General features: G+C 44.2%; 1 protein-coding gene across 1 annotated transcript; it reads right to left on the bottom strand.

Annotated features, from left to right (window-relative positions):
- Positions 1-766: 766 nt before the first annotated feature.
- LOC118222237 (phospholipase B1, membrane-associated-like) lies at positions 767-24,317 on the bottom strand. Its single transcript, XM_035407655.1, has 43 exons — positions 24,106-24,317; positions 23,048-23,121; positions 22,642-22,705; positions 21,823-21,886; positions 21,387-21,421; positions 18,788-18,863; positions 18,522-18,564; positions 18,292-18,369; positions 17,981-18,046; positions 17,669-17,742; positions 17,458-17,533; positions 17,202-17,300; positions 16,631-16,705; positions 16,434-16,502; positions 16,059-16,151; positions 15,724-15,784; positions 15,283-15,341; positions 15,048-15,121; positions 14,833-14,876; positions 14,252-14,360; positions 13,962-14,013; positions 13,685-13,765; positions 13,272-13,337; positions 12,736-12,836; positions 12,052-12,127; positions 11,552-11,656; positions 10,975-11,070; positions 9,787-9,858; positions 9,300-9,377; positions 8,691-8,751; positions 8,519-8,577; positions 8,340-8,407; positions 8,084-8,127; positions 7,687-7,786; positions 7,251-7,302; positions 6,577-6,657; positions 5,260-5,322; positions 4,844-4,938; positions 3,934-4,015; positions 3,413-3,517; positions 2,940-3,035; positions 2,600-2,674; positions 767-1,816 (listed from the first exon to the last, which is right to left on the bottom strand). The coding sequence occupies exons 1-43, from the start codon at positions 24,176-24,178 to the stop codon at positions 1,583-1,585; spliced, it is 3,348 nt and encodes a 1,115-aa protein (XP_035263546.1). The 5' UTR covers positions 24,179-24,317; the 3' UTR covers positions 767-1,582.
- Positions 24,318-25,769: the final 1,452 nt, after the last annotated feature.

Raw genomic sequence — 25,769 nt, 5'->3', positions numbered from 1 at the left:
CTCCAAAAGTAGTTAGTAATTCAAGCACACAGCTTGTTAAGTAATTGTTGGAGCTATATTTTTGTATGGCCTTAATTATATTATTTTCTACATTTTTTGTGCATTTCGTTATTTTAAAATCTTTTACTTCTTTGTTGTTGTGCACCTTCAAGATTTCTCAAAGTCACAGTAGTGTATCCCAGTTATCATGTGCAATATAGTACTCTTCATGATATGTAATGATGTCACTTTGAAAATACTATTGAGGATAAGTGTAATATAATTTTACTGTCCCTAATTTACTACCACAATCAAACATAAAGGACACCGGACAAGAATCAACTGGAAGTGTTAATGCCTTGTTTTCAGGGGCATGATGTATGTAAAGTTTTAGCAGGCAAACATAATAAAATAATATGCAAATGTTCTAGCATCCTTTAACATCGCTTTAAACCATGGCTGTAGTTTGGGCTGTTGTCTTGTTCATTGTTATTGACTTCTGCTACTTTTTGGACATAATCAAACATACACACACACACGCACACACACACACACACACACACACACATTCTTTCTGTGTACAGTATATCACAAATTACCTGCAGCTAACCTCTGAAGGCTACTGTGGCTATAGTACCCTTGTGTAAGTGAAAACTACATTTTTGTGAGAGTGGGTGAATGTGTACTGAGAGATTATGATGTAGACTTTGGATGCACACATTCAGTGTACTCTCAATAAGGGTTATTTCTTGTCTTATGTCCCGATGTATGACAATTAAGCAACAAATTAGTATTTCTCATAATAATTTGTATTTTTCACACAAAAACATACAGTGAGCATCATAAGAATCCATTATTTGTATCAGAAGAATTCCAGAAACAAAATCAATTTTCAAGCTTTTCAACAGGGACACTATTACGTATAAATATACAAAATAAATATAATTTACACAGTACATTAGTTCAAAATCACTGTCATTTGAAAAAAGTCAATACATTGAGTTGATGAGAGATTTCACTGTGTAATGCATTGCTGCCTTACATTATATTACATCACATTACAGGCATTTAGCAGACGGTCTTATCCAGAGCGACTAACACAACATTCTACATAGCGACGCCTTGCATTTTTTTTTGATTTATGTGCCTTTTAATTGTCATGAATATGCCAATCAATTCATTCCTATGAAATAATTATTTCCCCATATATATTCAGATATGGTTCAACTCTTTTAAAACCAGCCCATATATACAACATGTTACAAGCCTATGGAGCATCGTCAAAAGCTCGGAATCTGTAATGAATAAGACCATTTCCACTGACCCCATTACCAGAGTAGTTTGGACAGATATATCTGATGAAGTGTGCATGTGTGAAGAAAAATAAATTTCTCAACCCTCATGTATGCACAGAACATAGAAAAACTGGTCACATCAGAATGGCACACAGCTAAGGTAGGTGAGCAGATATAGTGTGCGTGTGTGTGTGTGTATGTGTGTGTGCACGCGGAACCATATGGGTGAGTGTATGCTGGCGTGCACATATTTTCAAGCGTGAGCGTGCATCGATGCATTCACATGATGTTGCCGTCTGTGTGCCAGTTTACAAGTCAGGTCCTTTCATCTCAGTCACGCTCTCCTTCATCCTCTGTTTCCTCCGCTTCCTACAGGAGAGGAGGAGCCAGGTGACGCCCCAGCCAATCAGCAGCCCTATGACCGCAAGCAGGGCAGCTGCCCACGCGGGCACATAGCTAGGGTCGTGTGTTATGGTCGGAGGTGCGGTCGTGGTGGATATGCTGGGAAAGCTGTTCACCCTGGTGAAAATGTAAGGCTGGTCCTGGACAGGGGAAGGAGAAAGAAGCGATTCGTTAAGCATCAGGTGGAAGAAGAATGACAGTTCCCAGACCTCGGATCCCTTTTCTTACACTAGCCTTACTCTGCCCAGATCACATTTTTAGCTGGAAACGTGCGTGTATGCCTACTTTGTAATGAAACGTTTGAATCCAAAACATTTGAATCCATTATTTCAATATTTTTGAAATAACAGAATTTTGCAGAAAGAAACAGGTAGAAAACACCTTGGTGCTGCCCTCTAATGTTTGAAAAATGCTCTCTGTGTTCCAGCGCCATGTACATGTCAATCAAGAATTGTTGCCGTGCACAAATCTGTCCTTCATACAATGGAACACTGCTGGCTCCTGATTGGCTAGATTGGTTTCGCCATATAATTGCTGGTTCTTGATTTATATTTGATCTGCAATGCTTAGTTTGATGTGTTTCATGATCAGTGTTTCATGAGCTAGGTGCAACTACACTGCACAAATTCATTTGCATGTAGAATACTTCATGCAAATGAGCTGGACACACGTACTCCACCTACCCCAGGACGAATTTTTCAAAACTAATAGTAGGTGGAACCAGGCTGAAACAGTGAATGCAATAACTCTTTAAGGTGTGATATGTGATTAGAATGTTCTTAACTGAACATTCGAATGCTGATGTAACAATCAATACAGGTAATCGAAAGCAATGGAGTTCTAGAACACTGACTTTAAAAACAGTGTGTGTCAGTTTATGATGCCTGTGCAGTGTGTGTTAGTTCAGGGTGTGTTTTTCTCACCTGAGTGGGACACTTGATCTTGTTGCGGTCAGATGTAAAGTTATTGTAGACTTGCTTTTTCTCCTCGGGCTCCAGCTGAAACGATGGAAACAACCATCACCTGACGTACCAGCCTATCCCCCCTAGTTTTACACTCAGCTATTTGCACCTGTTTCCGCACACTTTGCAGGGGTCTGCTGTGTGTGATTTTTAAATCGATTCCCTTCCCCCCCCCCCCCCCCCCAACCACTGGTATTATGTTTTTTTTTTCACAGAGGCAGTAAAGTAAAGCCCCCTCAAATAATCGCTCTAGGCTTTCTGTGGCTTCGGCCTCTGGGTCTCCTCCCCGCCTCGTACCCACCATGTTATTCCAGAGCGCGATGGCCATCTCTGCGTGGCCTCTCTCGCTGAAGTGGAAACAGTCCACAGAGAAGAAACTCACATCTGGCTTTTGATCCTGGGCATGGGGAAGGGGACAAAAAAAAAGCCATTTAATGTGTGCCACAGTACAATTGTTCATGGACATGTATGAAATACGTGAATACGAAAAATTCAACTTTGTTGTAGTTCTCTTAGGACAGCGGTTCCTAACCTCGTTCAGGGAGATCCACTGTCCTGTAGGTTTTCACTCGAACCCTAGCAAAGCACAGCTCATTCAACAGCTAGAGATCTCGTTGAGCTGCTAAATAGTATAATCAGGTGCGCCAAATTAGGGTGGAGATGAAAAACCTAGTACAAGACAGCAGATCTCCAGGAACAGGGTTGGGAACCACTGACATAATAGTTAATGCCTAACATGTTGAGGTGGCAGCAGTCACTCAGCTGGACACTGACCGAATTCAGGGGGACGACCGTGTTTCGGAAGTACGGCTGGGTTACCACGGCGAAGTCCTCACGCCCGTCATAGCGCCCCCCGGAGACCAGGCGCTGTGATTCTTCCTGGGTAGACAGGAAATGGCGGAATGTGTTAGTGGGAAGAGCCCTTCTGACATGGCCGATGTTTGTGATTCTGATATTATTACTTCCTCTCAAAGGAGAGACGATTTGCATTAGTGGTGCAGGGAGACTGAATTTTTTTTCCAGTGCAGGTGCAAATTATCCTAATTTATATTGAAAAATAATGTAATCAACCCATTAATGTGATCACAAAAATGTGATTAGAATGTTCATAACAGAATATTTTTATGCTGACGTAACAATCACTACTAGCGGCTGGAGGCAATGCAGTCCTATAACACATACTTAAAATTTTGAGGAAAAAAAAGTCTTAAAAGTCCTTCTCTTCAAAGCGTTAATAATTAAGACACTTCTGTTTGCTGCATCCTGATTGGCCCTCAGCCCCGCGCTTCACTCGCCTGGTAGAGCCGATTGATCCTGTTCATCTCGCTCAGCTCCAGGGAGTCCTCCGCGGGAACGAGGAAGCACGGACACACGTTCCTGAGACAGACAGACAGACAGACAGTCAGACACACGGACAGACAGACAGTCAGACAGATGGACAGACACACGGACAGACAGACAGTCAGACAGACGGACGGACGGACGGACGGACGGACGGACAGACGGACGGACAGACAGACGGACAGACAGACAGACAGATGGACAGGTGAGCGTTCTGAGGCCGTGGAGCATGCTTATTTTCAAGAACGGGGACAGCGAGACAACAGACTTGTGAGGACAAAGAGGACATGCTGACAGAGGGACACGCACAGAACAGAAGACCGGACGTTCCAACGACAGGAACACTGACACAGTGGCACGGACAGGTCAGGCTGAGAGGCAGACGGCCAGTGATACCCCAACTGATGTAATGCAATGTCAAAAAAATAGTATTATTTTTAGTACCTATAGGTACTGGGGTATAACCTCAAAGGAACACCCATTGCACCCTTAACCATTTAAGCTTAGTATTCAAAGGAACATGAGGGAACATTGTACCTCAGAGAACAAAAAACGGACCCCTACCGTACCCCTTTTTCTGGCAGTGTGAGACAGACAGGTAGTGATACAGGCAGACAGCTAGACAAAAAGCTCTTGAGACAGACACTCAGGCAGTGATAATCACAGACAGAGAGACAGACAGACAGGCAGACAACAAAACCCACATGCAGGTAGAGAGGATGACAGACAGTAAAACCAACAGACCGTAAAACACACAAGCAGTGAGGCTAACAGACAGTAGAACAGGCAGAACAGTGAAATAACCAATTGTGGTAGTGAAATGGACAGACAGTGACTCAGACACGCTCACACACTGGGACTGACTTTTGCACCAGTGAGCAGCCCAGCGTGTCAGAGTTGATCCTCCTCAGGCCAGTGATCTGCAGGATCTCCACCACGTTGACCAGCACCCGTGGAACCTGAGCAAAGACACGGCGAGAGACAGATTCCAACACTGCACTGAGACTCGACAATGAAGACATCGACTTAACACCCCTAACACTGAGGACACTGATACTGCTAGAAGAAACCAAGAAAACTTGCTGTGCTGACATGATCCTGTAGAGATGTTTTGTCACTGGCATCAGAGTGTTCCCTGATTTGACTGTACTGTTGACTGTGCATTGCAGCATTGCAATACTATCCAGTGGAACGTTAATATCATTACAGTAGATAACACTGAACTCCAATTCCCAGGTTCCCCAGGTGAGCATGCTCAGTTACCCAAGAAGCTGGCTCACCTGATACAGCAGGTCCAGGCTCTCCCTCAGGTGGTAACTGTAGTTCTGAGGTGATAGCGTGACCTGTATCAAAACCAAGGGAAACACTGTCATAATTGAAATAGCCACACAGAGCTGACAGGTAGCAACCAAGACAACGGCTGCCACATTCACAGATAAAGTCACCCATCATTATGATTGACACCATGCAATAAAAATATAACCTCGTTCTGATATTCAGCTTTCGAGTACAACAATCTGAGACCAAATCCACTTAAAAAGACGAAAGACGGGGTTTCTCAAAACTGTTTCCCATGGCCACCCAGGAGAACCCAAACACATCACATCACATCCATATGTGTAACTGAAGGCCACAGTCAAATCGTCCATTAAGGTCAGCGCTGGCCTAAAACGATAAAAACCAATGCACTGTGTCGAATGGGCACTAATGAAGGACGGACGCAATTAACCACAGCCCGTCTGCAATGGCAAACTGCCCCATAAAAATAAATGAGTCACATGGCTATTAATGAAGATATGTGCAGAGAATTTAATGAGGATGAGATCTGATCCGGAAAGGACTGCAGATCTTCGGTGGAGGGCATAGTCTTGTCCAGCCCCTCTCAGCCAGAGCTCATTCCGATCTCTAGTTTTTCCCCTCAAAATGGCTGAAATGATAATAATCTGATGATCACGAAAGTCATATTCTGAATATAGCATTTTAAAATCCACACTGGTAAATTCATTAAATTATCTTAAATCTAGGGCATAGAATAACAATTAGTAACTAATTAGCATGTATGAATTTTCTTTCTGGATGGATGGATTTATGTATATGTATATACATCTGTTCTATAAGTGGGCGATAAATACATTTGTGATGATGATGATGGTTGTTCTTATACTATTATTATTATTATTATTATTATTATTATTATTATTATTTGTTATTTTGCACTTGCATTTGTATGTGCTTGGCAAGTTCCTCTGCCAGGACCATTTGCACTCTTTAAATGTTCATAATTTTAGTACAATAGTCATGGTCAGTGAACTGTACTCTTGCACACTTGCTCTTGCCTCTGGCTTTGTTACAGCAGCAGAGCAGAAGCCAGGGTCATCTGTACTGCCTGAGCTATCCTCAGATGACATGCCTGTCCTTCGGCCATCTGGCAGTGTCACCATAGATATCCATGAGAATTTGAGAATCTCCCGGCTCTTCAGCTGTGCTTCTGGATGAGCCCGGCTAGGGCCACAGGCCTTTGCGTTTCAGCAGGAGGGAGCTTATTCCTCCGAGCCTGTAGGTGGCGCTAAGTATCCCTCACCACAGGGAAGACTCACCCTATCCATGCAGTACTGACACAGGTCGTTGCCCCCGATAAACAGAGTCACCAGCTTCCAGTCGTTTGCAAAATCCACATCCTATCATAAGGTCAGAGAAAAAGTTACTCTTACCTTTCATTCCAACGAGCTATTATTTTATTATCTGTTTGTTGTGAAAAAATATGGGAGACTACGCAAAGAGAAAGAAAGAGTCTTTTTTTTGTAAACACTGTAAGTCAGATAAGGTTGTCAGGAAAAAAATTCAATGCATAATTAAATGCATACTCAAATGCACGGTGGCTACATTAATGATAGCTGAATGCAATTCCCAGGATCCCAAAATCTCAGGATTTCCCTGTGCAAGTTAAACAGGGTTAAGCCAGACTCATAAGCCTACACCTTGGTGTGCAGAACAAATCAGTTCCATTTAATGGTTTCATTTATTTCCATTTTGGCACCAGCATGCGGATATATCACAGACTATCTTGAACCTTAGAAGAGTAGGTTTTTTGGAATTCAAAGTCAGTGTTTCAGAACTACGTTGCTTTAAAATCACCAGACGTGATTGCAACGTCAGAATTAGAATGTTCAGTTAAGAAGATTCTAATCACATGTTTGTGATTTTACACCTCAAAGGGTTAATGCAGTCGGATTAACCCTGGAATGATTCAGCAACCAGGGCTGGGGCTTACCTTGCTTGTCTTCAAAGCCTCAATCAGCTTTCTTGCCTGATCGGGGATATCGCTGAAAGAGAGAGGGAGGTGAGGGTGAAAGAGAGAAAGAATCAATGTGAGGATTACGCAAAGGAAAATCAAAATGATTGACGGCTAGCATGGTCTGATATAAAGATGGACAGTTGCCAAGACAGAAGCGAGGGAGAAAAGGTGGAAGAGAAAAAGGGTGAAAATGGGAGGACAGACAGACAAAGGAGAGAGAGAGAGAGATTTGAATGTCAACAGCAAAACACGTCTGTTCTGCTCTGTATAGTAGCTTTGTATTCTTTTCTATCATTTGAGAAAAGTCACACCCTATTAGTGAAAATAGAGAAAATGGGAGGACAGAGAGAGAGGGAGACAGAGAGACAGAGAGAGAGGGAGGGAGGGAGATACCACGTTCAGATTGACTCACTCGGCCTTAGATCCTGACACTGCCATATTAAAGCCTGTCTTGCTGGTCCCCACACCCAGAGAGAAGCCGTGGAGCGAGGGGTTAAACTTCCTTAGGATGTCTGAAAGACAAAAGCAGAAGAGAGGGGCACTGCAGGTGGAATCTGAGCAGGGATATTACACCTGGAAAAAAAGGGACTTAATGCAGATGTGTGCTGGTTCCTTGGACTACTTGAGGTTTATAATTACTTGTGTCTCAGAGAAAAGTCTTCCCCAACGATTCAGGTTTTCAGTAAGCTATAGGGTTTATCAAGACCAAACCCGTTTTTGGAAGGGCGTGAAACCAATTTTGTCTCGTGGCAACAGTGCCATCTAGTGGTGGCATGCTGTAAAGCTGTTATGTTTCTTGGGACACTTACTGGGCAATGTTGTAACTTCCTTCAAGGTCTTATCACCACCGATGCTGCCAAAACAAATGCACAGATACACACATAAAATGGCAGAATCCAGTCAGGGGTGGTTGGTTCCAATGCATCTGTTGGAAAATATGTGTGTGTGTGTGTGTTTGTGTGCGTGTTTGTGTGCGTGTGTGTGTGCGTGTATATACATGCACATTAACTGCTAGGTTTAAAATGATTCCTACAATAAGAACAATAAAACACGTCAGTTTCTCACCTCCAGGACACTCCTCTGTATTCAGTTTTCAGCTGCAAGATGTTCTTTGATTTTGCTCCAAAACCTGTCTGGGTGACAGACAAAGACAGCCAATCAAACTGACACACACACAGACAGACAGACAGACAGACATTGATACAGACAGAAATATGTAGGCCTGTGTACAGAAACACACTCACAGATATAGAATCCCCTAAGGTAGCCACCACTTTGATATCCGCTGGCCGTAGTCTGTGAACTGAGATCAGGACAGAAAGAATGATCAGAAAGAGGCATCAGAATAATCTTTTCATACAAGGGCATTGTGATGAACGCATTACAAACTCTACTCTACCCCCCCTCCCCCCTTACCTGAGGTTGGTGCAGGATTGGAAGGTGCCAAGTCTGTGCAGGAGAAGTCACTTCCCCAGTTCTAACAGACAAAGAGACAGACTTGTTACAGATACACACAACCTGCTAAAAGTACATACCATTTCTTTTCCAAAACTTTGCTCTATAAGCAAAAATGTTTATTTTGATTGAATTAACAAACCCTTTGATGCAATTAGGAATTATTTTTCAGTCCTTAATTGATACACAAACTGGTTGTGGATTAAAAACATAAAAATTCTCACCCACTCTGTCATGTGACTGCCTTATTAAACACAAATGAAGCTATATGGTAAATATTACTACACGTAACCTGTGATTAAAGCTCCACATCCAACCTCTTTCTTTATTATTTTATCAGAAGGTAGACACAATATGTATCTTTAAGAGTACTAACAGGTAAATCCAGTTTACTTCCAAAACGATATACACCTTTCAGAATTACAACACAGGTTCAGTCCAGTTTGTTTTCAATACCATACACAGTGCATATTTCAGAATCGCACCATGAACCTGTAAATCCAATTTGCTCCCTATGTGAGATCATGATTGCTCATATTGCAGATTAGTGGATGATGCGCTTTGACCTACTGTGACTGGTGGAGGGGTGGGGGCGGGGCCCTGGTAAGTGTAATTGCTGTTCTCATAGGTCCGCATGAAGGGTTGGGCCTAAGAGGAAGTGACAGACCACTTTAAAAGGAGGACATTTCTGCTAAACGATCCCACAGAGACCGTAACCATGCCCCACACAACAAAGTGTTCATTGTAAACTCAACTTTGAGTACTTCTGACTCAAATAGAGTACATAATGATCCCCACTAAACAACTCTGTTAGAGCTAATTTAACACTGACTATATTTATAATATTCCACTGTGACATTGGCTGCTTAATGTACAGTGAGCTTCATCAGAAATATTGCGTGGACATTGAGCTCCGTAAAACATTAGCCTTTAGATGACCTGCCCCAGATGTATGTACGTAAAAGGCCCACAGGAAGAAGCAGAGCTACATTTCGTTCTCTTGTTTATCTATGCTCCCCGCACCTCCCAAACCACAGCACCCCCCAGGGGAGATTACCTTGGAGGGACATTTCAGCGAGAGGCCGGCGGTGAAGTCCTGAGTGTGAGTTTTATTACCCACGGGCTCCAGCTGGGGGGGGGGGGGGCAGAGGAAAGAGAAACACACACAGCTCTCACAGTCAGCTCGAACACCTCTGTGCGATGGCAGCGTTTTGAGGAAGGCTGTGACAGTTTGCGGTGACCTTCCTCCATTTCCCGGTGTCAGTAACTGATGTAGTGTGAAGATTTGCAGCTGTTTAGTGTCCACGACAATTCATCTGAAGCATAGTTTAGTTCAAAAATCAACAAAAAGCTCAGGGAATTATTTATTTATTTTTTGCCACTAATGAGCCAAGGGAAGGACGTTTTTCTCTGTTTTCACTGTAAGGTTTTTAGCACCCTCCAAAGAGCAATACAATATTAATCTTATATAATATTAAAGTGTATCATCAGGGGCTAGCATGGTTTAAGGCACCATACGGTTCAAATACAGTTAATATCTCATTGGGTTATAATGCAATCACTCCAGGGGACTTCTCTCTCATTTCCTATGCCAATTCATCTTCTATTCTCTGTAATTCTGCGACTCTGAAATTCACTGAGAAGTGCACTGTTAGAGTTCCAAGGCTCTGAGCTGTGTGTGCGTGCATGTGTGTGTGCGACAGTGTGTCTGTGTGTGCATGCCTGTGTGTTTGTGTGCGTGTGTGTGTGTCTGTGTGTGTGTGTGCCTGTGTGTTTGTGTGTGTGCATGTGCGCATGTGTGTGTGTGTGTGTGTGCATGTGTGCATGTGTGCATATGTCTCTGTGTGTGTGCATGCATGTCCATGCAAGCGTGCATGTGTGTGTCTGTGCCTGTGTGTGTGTGTGTATGTGTGTATGTGTCTATGTGTGTGCGCATGCGAGTGTGCATGTGTGTGTTTGTGCTTGTGTGTGTGTGTGTGTCTGTGTGTGTGGGTGTGTGTGTGTGTGCGTGCGTGTGTCTGTGTGTCTGTGCGTGTGTGCGTGTGTGTGTGTGTGCGTGTGTGCGTGTGTGTGTGTATGTGTGTGTGTGTGCGCATACGAGTGTGCATGTGTGTGTTTGTGCTTGTGTGTGTGTGTGTGCGTGTGTCTGTGTGTCTGTGCGTGTGTGCGTGTGTGCGTGTGTGCATGCGATTGTGCATGCTTGTGCTTGTGTGTGTGTGTGTGTGTGTGTGTGTGTGATCATCACCATGTTGTTCCACAGGGCACGGGCCATTAGGGTGTGGGACTTCTGGCTGAGGTGGAAGCAGTCCAGGGCGAAGTAGGAGCGATCAGGTCGACCATCCTAAAAGAGCAAAATGCAAAATGGCAAAATGAAAACCAGTTTATTGGGTAGTATGCGTGTTTTAACAACACATTTTGTGTTACTTTCAACACAGTCTGATAAAACGTCTCCCTTTGTAACACATAAATTATGTATTTGTAACACAAAAGTAGTAACTTTGATACAAAATATGTTGAAAACAGTAACACAAAAAGTGTGCTGGATATTAACACATCCTTTTCAAGAGTGTCCTGTGCTCTTGCAGCTGGACAGATGGGAGGGTGGGAGAGATTAGAGAGAAAACAAGACCAGGTTAAAACCTAGTATATGGCTGGACCTAACACACGTGATCCGGCCGACCAATGGTGTGACTTCATAACTCGGCCGACCAATGGTGTAGCTTCATCACTCACTCAGTCACTCATAGACATTCGCATTTGCAGGGCTGGCCCCGCTGTTGCGGTCCAGCCAAAAAAGATGGGAGAGGAACAGTGCCCCTCACCTCCAGCAGGGGGAGCACTACTTCTCTGAAGAAGGGCTGCAGCACCACCGTGAAGTTAGAGTGCGTGTCGTATCGTCCTGAATCGATGAGCTCCTGCATCCTACGCTGCGAAAGAGAGACGGTGACTTTAGTGAAGGCCACCGGGGCTTGTACCACAAAGCTGACCTACGGCAATGCAGCATACTGGGTTTGTAACCTAAAGGTTGCAGGTTCGATTCCCAGGTATGACACTGCTGTTATACCCCGGAGCAAGGTAAGGTACCCAACCTGAATTGCTTCACTATGTAGCTATATACATCTGCATAAATGAACACTGTGTACAGATGTGAAAGCTGTGTAAGTCGTTCTAGATAAGAGTGTCTGCAAAATGCTAGTAACATAATCTAACCCTCTAACAACTTCGAACATGCCTTCTGTCTACCAAATGTCCTGTCAGAGCCATTTATAACATTATACATTTGGCTGAATTAATTTGGGTAACAAATTTAAACAAATTTTACCTGATAGGCTCTGTTCTGGTCAATCAGGTTCTGAAGTTCAAAGGTCCCTTCTGCTACCACACAACGGCACAGAGCTCTATGAGGAAGAGACGTAAAACATTTAAACAACGCATGTGCTGTTTTATTAAACTCATCCCCATCCTCTTTTATGGCTGTTAACTGTGCATGTCGCAGCTCTGCATCTTTATTCTTTAATGTCATGACTACCATCTTACTTCTCCTCTGATACTGCTCTGAGGGTTGCCAGATTTAAAAGTAGCCAAAACTGGACAACATGCACAACTTAATCATGGGCGAGGTGGGAAACTGGGGGGGAGGGGTCTATCAGTATGGATGAAGGACTGGGGTTGGTTGAGATGAAACCAACACTACAAAATAAAGGTAAATTCTGTCAATTCGTTACACAGACGGGGCATCTAGGAGAGAGAGAGAAACAGCACTGAGAGAGAGAGAGAGAGATGCAGCACTGAGAAAGAGAGAGAGAGAGAGAGAGAAATACAGCACATTATGTTGTCCAGTTGAGATCACAAACCGGACATTATGTGAATAATTTGAAAACCGGACATTCTGGTTGGAAACGGTCATCTGGCAACCCTAACTGCATCCCACCCTAACTCACATACTCAGGTCTGCTTCAACGGTCCTCACCATGCCTATTGTGCACTTCTGCAGAGAGACACCTACCTTACAAGCCAGGAAGGGCACTTCAGGGTGCTGTCCTCGTGCAGCTTTCTGAGGGGAACCATGTACATGAGCTCCACAAGGTTCACCAGAGCACGGGGCATCTAGGAGAGAGAGAGATACAGCACTGAGAGAGAGAGAGAGAGATACAGCACTGAGAGAGAGAGAGAGAGAGAGAGAGAGAGAGATACAGCACTGAGAGAGAGAGAGAGAGAGAGAGAGAGATACAGCACTGAGAGCAAGAGACAGAGAGACACAGACAAAAACAGAGGTGGAGAGACGGATACAAAACTGAGAGATAGAGACTGATTGACGGACAGACAAACACAGAGGCAGAGAGACAGATACAGCACAGAGGGAGAGACAGAAAAAGAGAAGTGCAGGTACAGAACTGAGAAGGAAAAAGGTAGAGAGGTACAGGACAGAGAGAGAGAGAGACAGAGATAGGCAAGTACAGCACTAACAGGGATAAGTACAGCTATAAGAAAGCGGGGAAAACAGTTCAGAGAGAGAGAGGCACAGGGAGACTACTCCTTTACCTCTCTGTGGAGGATATCCAGAGCTTCCCGAATGCGAGATAATATGTTATCTGGGGAGAAATAAACCTGCAAGAAGAACAATCAGTTTGAGAAAACAGGCTGTCTGAAGAAGCACATCCCTCCTCTCCACGCTTAAGAATTGCAAGAATCTGAAGATGTTTACTGTCTGATCGTTGCCCGCCTGTAAGGACACCTACATGTGTTTTTTGTCTTGTGTCAAGCACCATTCTATAGTGAACAGACACTAAAGCTTGGTTCACTATTTACAGGTTGCTGACCTTTTATAAAATGGTAAATATAGGAAATGCACCATAAACACAGGGGCGTTAAACAATTTGAAACCGGGTCCCTGAAAACCCCATTTCCCATCATCCAACGACAGCAGAGGATTCTGGGTAAATACTGGCACTCACGGTGTCTGTGCAGTAGTCGCACAGGTCATTTCCTCCGATGAACATGGTGATCACCTTCCAGTCGTTCTGGAAGTTGATGCGCTGTGAGGAAGACAGAGTCAGGTGGCGCAATGCCTATGCTGGAACATTATTACACAATGAAAGCTTTTGTTAAGGGATGTATGTGCTTTGTGCTTGCTTAGGCGTGTGTGTGTGTGTGTGTGTGTGTGTGCATGTGTGTGGGTGTGTGTATGTGTGCCTGTGTGTGTTTTTTTACGTGTGGCTGCATCTGTCCTACCGAATCATTCTTCATCATGTCCACAAGGCGGCGCACTTGGGTAGGCATGGCTCTGGAACAAACAAAAAAATTGCTTTCACCGGAAATTAATTAACAAATTTTTTTTTTTGGAGAAACACATGCGTGTACAAACACAATAGATAAGTTGTCAGACAAACACACATATACACATCAATATAAAAATATGACGCGAGAGAGAGAGACAAAGACAGGCAGATGGATAGACAGAGAGACAGACAGACAGATGGATAGACAGGCAGACAGACAGACAGACAGACAGGTAGACTCACTCGCTTTTGGCCCCTGGAACAGCCTGGTTGAAGAAGGATTGGGGGGTGTTCTCGTCCCCTATTCCCTCAGAGAACCCGGCCAGCGAGGGGTTAAACTGCCGCAGGATGTCTGCATGCACACAACAGACACGCCAGTACAAATCAGGCCTCCACTGAACTGTGTGCTCCAGGTACAATCAGCTAGCATGAACACTGTTACAATAGGGTGTGGCAGTTAAAGAGTACACATACACATGCACACACACACACACACACACATACGCACACACACACAAGCAGACACACCAACACATGCAAGCACACATGCACACACACATACACACATACACAAGCACACACACACACACACACACACACACACACACACACGCACACATACGCACACACCCAAGCACACATACACACACACATGCACACATACACATGCACACAATATGCATGCATACATACACACAAACGTGTACAAACAGCGCAGGATATCCATGCACTGAGACACATGAGCCAGACGAATCCAGCAAAGACCACGGTCACACCAGCGTGATAAAGACCAGCACAGTGAAACGAACGGAATGGTGTCTTACTGGGAAGGGTGGTGACGCTGCTGAGGTTCGCCTCCCCGCCGATACTGCAACAGAAGACGGACAAAGCCAGGCTTCAGTTTCTCATTCACACTCACACACAGTGGGGTTAGTTAAGCACACCGGCCACTGGACAAACGTCCGACAGACAGGGTGGGGGCGCTGCGGGGGTTGGGCGGGCGGGGGGGGGGGGGGGGGACCTCCCCAGAGGGACCCACCTCCATGACAGTCCTCGGTACTCGCGAAGGACGTCCAGTATGTCGTTGTTGGTGCTGCCCACACCATTGCCTGCCTGTGTTGAGACAGACACAAACGCAAGATGTGGACAGTGTGGTCAGTGTGAGAAAATTCATGAATGGGTACACAGCCCAGAAAAGTGTCTCTGGAACACGAAGGCCAGTGGGGAACACGGACAAAACAGAGACAGACGGACAGACAGATGGACAGGCTCACCGTTAAGGAATCTCCTACAGCAGCTACCACTTTGATATCTCCAGGCCGCAAAGCATGAACTGCAGAAGGACAGAGTTCAAGTGGAATGAGGGTCAGTCACTAACATCAATAAAAAACATTGCTTTCTAAGCTGAGATTAGTTAATATTAGTGGGATGGGATAAGATGGGGTCTCTGAAGCTGTACTCTCCTATCACTGAAACATTTCAGTAGCAGTAACTCATGAACAGTCAGTCAATAGAACAGTAGCAGTGATAACAAATTGAATGATAACAAAATGTTAATAAATAATAGCATAGACAAATCTGTCAGGCCAAAATTTTGCTTTATTTAGGGGCATGCCTTGTGGAATTAGCTGGAATTAGCACAAGGCTATTTCAGTGGTGCAAAAATGTCTGTCCCTCCCTTAAGAGGAGGGAAAGTGACCTTCTGTGGATCGTACCTGAGGTGGGAGGGGAGTTGGAGGGACTTAGGTCTTCACAAGGGAGCTCAGTGCCCATGATCTGTACACAGACACACACACACACATACACACAGAGACACACACACACACACACACATGCACATGCACACACACACACACACGCACACACACGCACACATACACACACACATAGTAGTTTACACGGAATTAACAGTGCATATGGACATAACACAAGATAACTAAACACAAAGACACATGGCCAAGCAGAACCCAACATAGGAGACACGTCATATATAATACAGCCCATGGGGCACTACGCGGGAAGAGAGGAAGGCCTCCGTGGAGTGACTTACGGGGTCCAGGAAGGGAGAGGGGGCCACGCTCCTGTCCTGGGGGGCCAAGGGTTCGGAGGGGGAGTTCCTCTGTGTCTGCAGGAAGGGCTGGTCCTGAAGAAAGAGAGAGAGAGAGAGAAAGAGAGAGAGAGGTTCAGGTTTGCAGGTACAAGGTCTGTGGGCCGTAGAAGCAGGGACAGCTTCACTTTTCAAAGTTAATCAAATGAATTGCAGTGAAGCATGTTGGGGCTCTGCTGTTGAGATGAGAGATGGGCTGATATGCACTTCATTAATACCCAAAAAGATATTGACTTGGCCACCAAAACGCAAAGACACTAAAACAACAAAAACACAAAATAGGATTTTTTTGAAAGAGAAAAAAAATGTCATGCTCACCTCACTGGGGCAAGGTCTACTCATTATGTCACTGTCCTTCACGTCAGACTGCAATTTCATTGGCTGCAGCTGGAAGAGAAGTCATGTAATTGGACAGCTGAGTCCACACACCACACAACCTTATCTTTGGCACACTTTAGCATCCGTTTGTAGGGGACAACATGAAGGCATTGACTGAAAGCTTGTGTAAGTCTCACCAGATTTCTCCACAGGTCCAGAGCCACATGCTCTAAATTTTCTCCTTCTTGATCAGAGGGGGGTGCCATTGATTTCTGTAGAGAACACATACTTCTTAATTTCTTCTCACTAATCAACTAATTGATTATAGTAAAATGAAACCCAATTAATTAAAAGGCCATTTGGAACAAGAACAGCCTCAGTATTTTTCCAGGAACAGGGTGTATATTTTGGCAGAGCTCTACATTTTGTGTACACGTTTAAGTGAAAAAACAAAAACTAAGCATTCATGACTGTTTTCTCTTTTTGAAATGTATTCTGTGGGAGCTCATTGGACTTCAGATGCTTTTGTATATTTTATGTTGTTCTCGGCTGACATTACATATTTTCTTCTACTTTTCTTTTACTTTTATTCCTCACAAAAATATTTCTGACGTTTTCTTCAGTGATATCTGATTTAGTTTTAAAACATCTTCAAAATTCACATCCCCATATGTGTTTGGGTATGTATTATTGTATCAGGAAACACCCGACATCACTCAGCCCCAGTGGAGACAGACTGACACATTGCTTCAGGTTTCCCACACTCACCGCCATGTCCACAACTATGGGAGAGGCCTGCAGCACAACAGCGAAGTCTTCTCTCTCACTGTACCACTGCTTCGCCTGTAGGTGGCGCTCTAGAGACTCCTGAAAAACAGCATGCCAACATATGCAAATTGTGATCAAACAAACACACGCACACAGATGTGCCCACACAGTCACAGGAAGATAAATACCAATGCAATACCAAAATATTACACAACATTCATTCATTGTTATCGATAAAATGAACATCACACTGTACCTGCAAGGCTTGTGTGAGAACGATCCTTTTCAACCTGAGTTCTGCTGTGCTATAAGACTGCTCACAGGTGCACATTCTGCATGTAGACAGCCGTGAAATGATCATGGTCAGAGAATTCATGCCTCAAGCAAAGGCTCTACTGTTAACGTTAAATACTTCAAAAATGTTTATGCGTTGCAGTCTGAGATGTGTGATACGGAATTTAACTCACTGGGCACGTTGAGCATCCATGACATCATCAGATGGCCCCGCCCACACCACAGCACTGATCAAGGTGTGCTTCAACTGCGCAGACAGACATACAGACATAAAGCTCAGACCTTTATAATCAGCTCAGTGACTTGTCATTGCGATAAAGTGTTTGAACTGGCATCAGAAATGTCACAGGCATGTTTTATGCGACACCTGTATACAGGTATGTTAACTTTTTTGTGATGCAGTTGACAGGGTAGTTATGTGTTATGGGGCAGATATTTCAGCCACACTAAGACCCCCCCCCCCCTCCCCGACGACACACACACACCTGGCTTTGAAGTTTACCCAGCGTCTCTTCAACCTGCCGTACAGTGTCTGTCAATGCAGTGCTAGCCTGAAAACATAAACGCATATGCACAGAGAGAGAGAGGGAGAGAGAGAGAGAGGGGGGGGGGGGGGGAGAAAGAAGGAGATCATTAGAAGCCTGCCATTAAAAATACACATATATCATCCAAGCATGCTTTACTGTAATGCCATTGAATTAAAGATTGAATTAAAGTGAAATTCAGAGAGAGGGAGAATGATAACTGAGGAACACAGCAGTCCCGTGTGCACGTAGCACCGGGTAGCTATGCTAACCTGCTCAGCACAGAGACAGAGCTCATCCACAGGGACGAACAACAGCAGCAGCTTCCAGTCTTCGGTGTAGCCTGCGTCCTGCGGGACAGGCACAGTTAAAAACAGCACTCTGCGCTACGTGGTGTGTGTGTGTGTGTTGTCACTGATTCACACTGCGCTGTGTGGGCATGTGTCGTACAGCTTGTGAGAATGGGAAGGGCTATGCACAGTGTGCTGAGATGGAGCTCTACCTGCAGACTGTGCAGCAGACCCTCAGCCTGCTGGGGCAAGCTCCTGCAACACAGGCACAAAACGCAGGTCAGGACCCCCGCGACACAGTCACCAGGGCAAAACCCATTTTGACCAAGAAATGTAGAGATGTGGAGACAGGCTCTTGCACAGAGACGCAATAAGACACGAGAGGAATGCACGCACACACACACACACGCACACGCACAAGCACACGTACACACACACAAGACATACAGACGTGTGTTTGTGCGTGTGCACACGTTACCTGTACTGTGAGGACTGCATGCTTGTCTGGTCAGGCAGCAGGTTGGTAAGAGTAGGGTTGAACATTGACAGAATCTCTGAAAGAAACGGTTTGCATTTAAATATTTGTTCACATTCACATCGTTCCCCTTAACCTTTCAACACCAGTGCTGGAGCCTAGCCCAGGCGGGATTACACCCTGGACAGGTCACTACACACACCATTCACTCACACGCTCATACCTTTAGTAGCAATTTAGAGGCTCCAGTTAAAATAAAATGAATGCCTTTGAACTGTGGGAGGAAACCCACGCAGACATGAGGAGGACATGCAGTAAGGCCTAGGACATGAGACCACGGGAAGAAGACGGGGAGAACATAGATTCAAACCGAGGACCTTCTTGCTGTGAGGCAACAGTGCTACTCAGTGCTGTCTTTCTTCTTAATAATGTTCCAAACTGTTGATTTTGGTTAACCTAAGGTTTGACCTATGTCTCTGACTGTTTTTTTTTCTTCACAATTTTCATTCTCATAATGGCTTTCTTGACTTTCACTGGCACAGCTCTGGTTGTCAAATAACAGGCTCCAAAGGCAATCAATAGCCTAGAATCAAGAATCAAGACTAGATTATAAAACTCTTATACCTGTACTATATATATATATATATATATATATATATATATACACACACACTCAATTCACCGGCCACTTCAGTAGGTACAACTGTTCAACTGCTCGTTAACGAAAATATCCAGTGAGAGGCAGTTCTCTGGGCGAAAATGCCTTGTTGATGGCAGAGGTCAGAGGAGAATGGCCAGTCTGGTTCAAGCTGATAGAAAGGCAACAGTAACTCAAATAACCACTCGTTACAACCGAGGTATGCAGAAGAGCATCTCTGAACGCACAACACGTCGAACCTTGAAGCAGATGGGCTACAGCAGCAGAAGACCACACCCGGTACTACCAAGTACCTAATGAAGTGGCCGGTGAGTGTATATATACTATATATATATATATATACAGTTGTGTAACCCACACAATGGAGAAGCAGGTGAATGGTAGCAGCTAATGGACTGCCCTGTTATATTTATGGACGTCTCATCCTGTCTAGTGACAGATATCATTTCACAAAGCTGGTCGGAGCAATTTATCTAAAAGTTCATTGTCAGTATCACCTGTGTGGCCATGCAACATCATACACAAGAACTGCAAATAGTAGTGGGGGGAATTAGCGTGTCCTCTTTGGTTATTGAACTACTCTGCCATATATTGATCAAATGAGGTGTGGTGTATATGTTAATGTGGCACACTGAAGAGCAGGAAAAGTTGACTCTCAGAAGAATTAAATATCAGGCGCCTTTGACTTGTTCAATTTGCTTGCATTGCACTGCTTCTTCTTCTCCTCCCCCTTCTTCTACTTCTTCTTCTTCTGTTTCTCAGTGGAAGATGTGTTATTGTCTCTTCATCTCAAATGCCATACAGAATGCCCTGAGGTTGTTGGATATTGCCAGTGGCTTAATATTATTGATTGGTATAAAGAATTACTCCACCATTTCAACGCCAGTCAGGTTAGTTTCTTTTTTACTAGCTTAAAGTTCCTTTGGCCTTTTCTCAAGTTCAAGTCTTCATTTCACCTTTGAATGAACTAAGACCTTTGAAATTTCCTGGTTAAGAGCTGCATTAGCTAAATCCCTGTTTACAATAGGCACCGTACCATAAGATTAGATGAAAAGACAGTGTCTGAAAGTACTTGCAGTAAACTGATAACTTATCACACTGCATGCAGACAAAAGAATCAATTTCTTCCCTCTTGCTTAATCAATGATTTACTGACAGTGAAAAAAAGAAAGAAAACTGTTCTTTATTCTCCTTTCTCAACAAAGACAAAGTAGCTAGCAATCAACTCATGTTCCTACAACCATTAGCTTCAGTGTTTGCAATCTCAGTACAATAGGCGTAACAATTTATTTCAGTGTAAAATTATTCAAATTTTTAGTTGACAGAACTGTGAAAATGATGCACTTGTGTTGGCTAACAAAAAACTTGACTTCTGCCATTATGAAAACCTGCCTAACTAATTCATGTTAACTTTGTAGCTAACTGTACTTACCTCTTCCAACTAGCTATGTTTGAGGCGAGTGCCTACCCAACCAGCTACTAAATTTAAACTTTCAGTGGGCAAGTCATTGTTCTTTTAGCATCTCTAGAACTCCCAGTTAGCTAAGCAGAGCATTTTAAAAATACTGAATAGACCAGGGAAGTACCATTTCTAAGCCTGACACCCTTAGTAATTCATTGAAGGAATGCTCAGTTTTGTTTTTGCAGCTTTTCAGTGTTGTGGCTGTTAATTACAATGAGGGATGCAAGCTAATTATTTGAAGGACAGGCTCACTCTTCAAGCTCCCAAAGTTAATTATGAATGTGAAAAGACTGCATTCTGCTTTTATGTGCCATGAGAAATACAACACACCTTGAACATTAACACCTTGCTGCCATTTCAGAAATTTCAGGAACGGATTTCTTAGATTTGACTGTAGATGAGGTTTAAATAAAGGCTGATAAAGTAAGAGGGATATCTATTCAATCAAAAAAATAAATGGAAAAAAATATGGAGAGACTTACCAAATAATCTACTCAGCACCTTAAATGACTCACTCCTACACAAAGGAAAAAAGAAAGTTATAAAAAGGCTAAGAAAGATCAGAAAGAGCAAACGTAAGAGTCCCTTTTCACAACCTCTTCTGAGCTCTAGTATCCTTAATCTTCCACCATCAGTTTATATCATACAAGTGGCCAATTACACTTTCTTCACAGTATGGCTAATTTAGAAGCTCCAGTGCAGTACAGCAGTGTAAGGCACTAAGCTTGTAACCTGAACATCATAGGTTCGATTCCCAGGTAGGTCACTGCTATTACACCCTTGAGCAAGATACATAACCTAAACTGCTTCAGTAGTACTACAACACAGCACACGTTGTGTGCATCGCTCTGGATTGGAGCATCTGTTAAATGTACCTGTATCTGTAATGTAATGTAAATAAGCACCGACCAACAGTACCTGTGTGGGTGGGGCAGGCCAATGGCAGATACCAAAGCAATGTCTGAGGGCCGCAGTGCATGAGCTGGAATAGAGGGGTACAGTGATGGTGAGAAAGAAGAAATGGGAGGGTAACCTACCCTGCTGAAAATTCCACCTTAAACCAGCCTATACTGGTCAAGCTGTGTTTTTTGACACTTTTAGCTGGTCAACCAGCAGTTCACCCGCTGACCAGTCGATATAGTCAGCGAGTCGACCAGTTGAGCACCAGCTTACTGTACCAGCTTTGTCCAGCTATAGACCAGCTTTGACCAGCCGCAGACCAACTATGATCAGGTAGAAGTGTCAGAAACACAGCTTAAACCATCTTAAACCAGCTTAGAATCCCATCTGGTCTAAAATGAAATTTTCAGCAGGGTACACAGACTGGTACACCCTCACATTTTTACACCCTGTGAATAAAGAAACAGACAAAATTTCAGAAAAGGCAAGGAGTCGAGAGAGGCAAGAAAGCCATGTGGCGGAACGGCTTGGGAACTCTGAGATTGCAGGTTCAAATCCCAGGTGGGGGCACTGCCGTTGTTCCCTTGAGCGAATTACTTAACCGGAAACTGCTTCAGTAAAATATCCAGCTGTATAAATGGACTGCATGTGAACAATGCGAGCTGTGAATGACGCTCTGGATATGAACATCTGCTAAACACCTTAAATGTAAATGACAAATGAAAGCCATGCTCAATTAAAGAAATCAGAACAACACTGTCGACCAATTGTAGCAGGAAGGTCGATACTAATGAGTAACCGGCTGGAATTTTCAGGCTATTATGAGAGCACACTTACCAGAGGAAGGGGGGGAGAGGGAAGGAGAGGTTTGGGCACAGAGCAACGGCAGCAAACGCCCAGCCTGTTAGCGGGAGAGACGCACGCACCTCCGATCACTAGTCGTCATAAACAATCATACACGTGCACAAAATATCAATATACTTTTTACAACTATAAAGCACGCTAAACATTTCCAACCCAGCATAGCTAGTCTTTCTGTGTGCTCCCTTTCACTGTCGCTGAAGCGTCACACTTGAGTATTTCATCTTCTTGTTTCAGGACTGAACAGGGCATGCCACTAAATCGGACACCAGAGCCTTTGCAGGACATCACTGTATTTACTCTCCGTCTGTTTGTCTGTCTGACAGAAGATGCCTGAAACAGACGCACTATAACCGCGGACGCTCTTAGGCACCGGTCTCACCTCCTCTGAGTCCCGTGCCGGACTGTGACTGGGCAGGATGTCAGCAACAGAGTCCTCTGCCTGGGACATGGAGACTGGGGATATACAGAGGAGCAGAGCAGCAGGAGGTGAAAGACTCATCACTCAGGCTTTACACTCACACACACACACACACACACACACACGCACGCATGCACGCACACACGCACACACGCACACACGCACACACGCACACACACACACACACACACACGCATGCACACACGCACACACACACACACACACACACACGCATGCACGCACACACGCACACACGCACACACGCACACACACACACACATATCCACAAATGATCACACAAACAAGCACGCCCTGACACACATACACATGCAAAAACACACACACAGACACACACTCAAACATGTGCATATACGCATAGACACTCATGCAGACACACACGCAACACACGTTGTACTGGCCGGTTCGCATCTTTGACTCAGACCAAAGATGCAAACATCTACACAACAAACGGGAGGTTTTCTCATTCCCTGGCAGGTAGTCAGTCTCAGGCACCAAGCCATGGACGCATTCCAACACAAGCACACTGAATTCATTGACCCTAAAAAAAATCAATGCATTCTAGCTCACGGTAAATTGTTTCTACACTACTAAAGATAAGGTTTTCTGGTTCACTGACCGAAATGCATCACAGTATAGTATGATAGAGAGAAATAAAAAGATCAGATGTATTCTCTGAGGCCAAATTCAATACATTTTTACAAGACTTTTATCAAACAAGAACTATTACTGACCATCACAGCCAGCGGCTCCACAATAATAAAAAAGCAACCCGTCTGGAATTTAAGTGTGCCTGTAAAATGTACGCCAGTTTACTGTACAGGTGCAATATTCACGCAATGCTGTTCTACCACCCCTTCACATTAACTTCAATGACATTTTATATTAAGTCCTGATTTGTAGTCTTGAACTCATCCGTCCTGTGAGAAACCCAAGCAATGACCTCAGGTGTCATGGAAACACAGGTGAAGGTGGAGAGCATGGCAAAGGTACGAGGATACCTGAAAGTGCCAGGAGGGGTCCCAGCAATGCCACCAAGAGTGCAGGAAGCGTGACTCGTGCAGCAATGTCCATTATGAGCGGAGTTTGTACACTTGTCTGAAACTTGCTTTTTTTGTCAGTGTATCTGTTGGTCTTTTTGTTCCCTTTGACCCTCTGCCTGGGTGATCTTTCTCTCACTCTGCCCAACTATCCAGCTGTTAACTGCTCAAAGAACGACTTGTATTCAAAGAGTCAGTTATATGTGGGAGGTGGGAAAGGGGGAGGGGCCAGTTCTTCTCACAAGCATTTGTTTGTCATTACTGCCTTCTAGTGTAATGTGTGTGTGTGTGAGTACGCGTATGTGTACATGTGTGTGTTTGTGTGTGTGTGCATGCGTGCAAGTATGGGTGTGTGCGTATGCATGTGTGTACTTGTGTGTGTGTGCGTGCAAGTGTGTGTGTGTGTGCGTTTGTGTGTGTGTGTATGTGCGCGTCGCGCAGAGTCACATAAACTGTCATTGAATAACCGCTATATCAAAGTCCATGGAAGAGGACACATAATAAGGGTTCATAACCCTCATAATAAGGGTCATGACAAATGCTACACAATAAACAATATAAAATCCCCCCAAAAAAACATTCCTATGCCATGCCAACATTAAAATCTTCGTATGGCCATACTTCGTACTCCCCTTTAAAAAATGAAGGACACGCTGAACGGAACTGGCATTAGGCAAGTTTATTACCCTTCTTTTACATCAGTGAGAGAACAAGTGCAGTAGATTACAGGAAAAAAGGGGATGGCAATGTTATATCACGCAATGACTGGAAGTGACAATATTGCTCTCCAGAGACCTTTTACACACCAGAGACCAGGTTAGTATGGTTCATATTTTAGATTAGATTAGATCAGATATTTGATTATACTTATTTGTCTGTGTAACAAAAGCATTAACATCTCTTACTGTGGTCAGCTGAGTGTCTCACCCCGTTAAGGCACTGTGCACGGATGGATCCCATGGTCTGTTATTGATTATGCAGGGCCTGTGATCGTGGCCAGCAGCTCCACAGGGCAATGCATAATTGGTCATAGCATCACTCAGGGAAGGGGGGATTCAGTAGGTTTGGGTGACCACGTCTCATCACTCAGCAGCGACCCCTGCAGGTCACTTTGGGTGATCAGTGTCTGCTCCCTGAAGCTGCACATGGATTGTCATCCTTCAAATCATGTCTGTGCCAGCTCTGCTCGTGGACTGCGTGGTGATAACAGAATCGACGGTATGACATTGCTTATTTTGGAATTGAGCACCTGTCTGCGTGCCCTCTCCAAATAAATAGTGAAGGTTGCAGCAATGAATGAGACTGGTGAGTAAGACCGGGTGTTTCAAATTGGGGAAAAGAGGGAGAGAGCATTTTTTTGTAAAAACTTGTAGACAAATGGCAGGATGAACTGACCACTGTTGTTCATATATAGACCTGTCCAGTGCTGTTCTGTCTGCAAGACCATTCTGTCAATCAAGAAACATGTTCATACACCATAACCGGCTACTGTATTTCAATTATGTCATATGGAACTCTAAAACCTGCTGATTTCTGGGAAAACCTGGTCCCATGGACTGCTGCGTGGGGCAGCATGTGATAGAGCATTACATATTTGTCAACTGCGTATCACACGAACAACAGGG

This window comes from Anguilla anguilla, chromosome 1, assembly GCF_013347855.1.
Source record: "Anguilla anguilla isolate fAngAng1 chromosome 1, fAngAng1.pri, whole genome shotgun sequence".
Taxonomy (NCBI): domain Eukaryota; kingdom Metazoa; phylum Chordata; class Actinopteri; order Anguilliformes; family Anguillidae; genus Anguilla; species Anguilla anguilla.
Note: the sequence above shows the minus strand (reverse complement) of the source record. Positions and strands in the feature narration are given on the sequence as shown.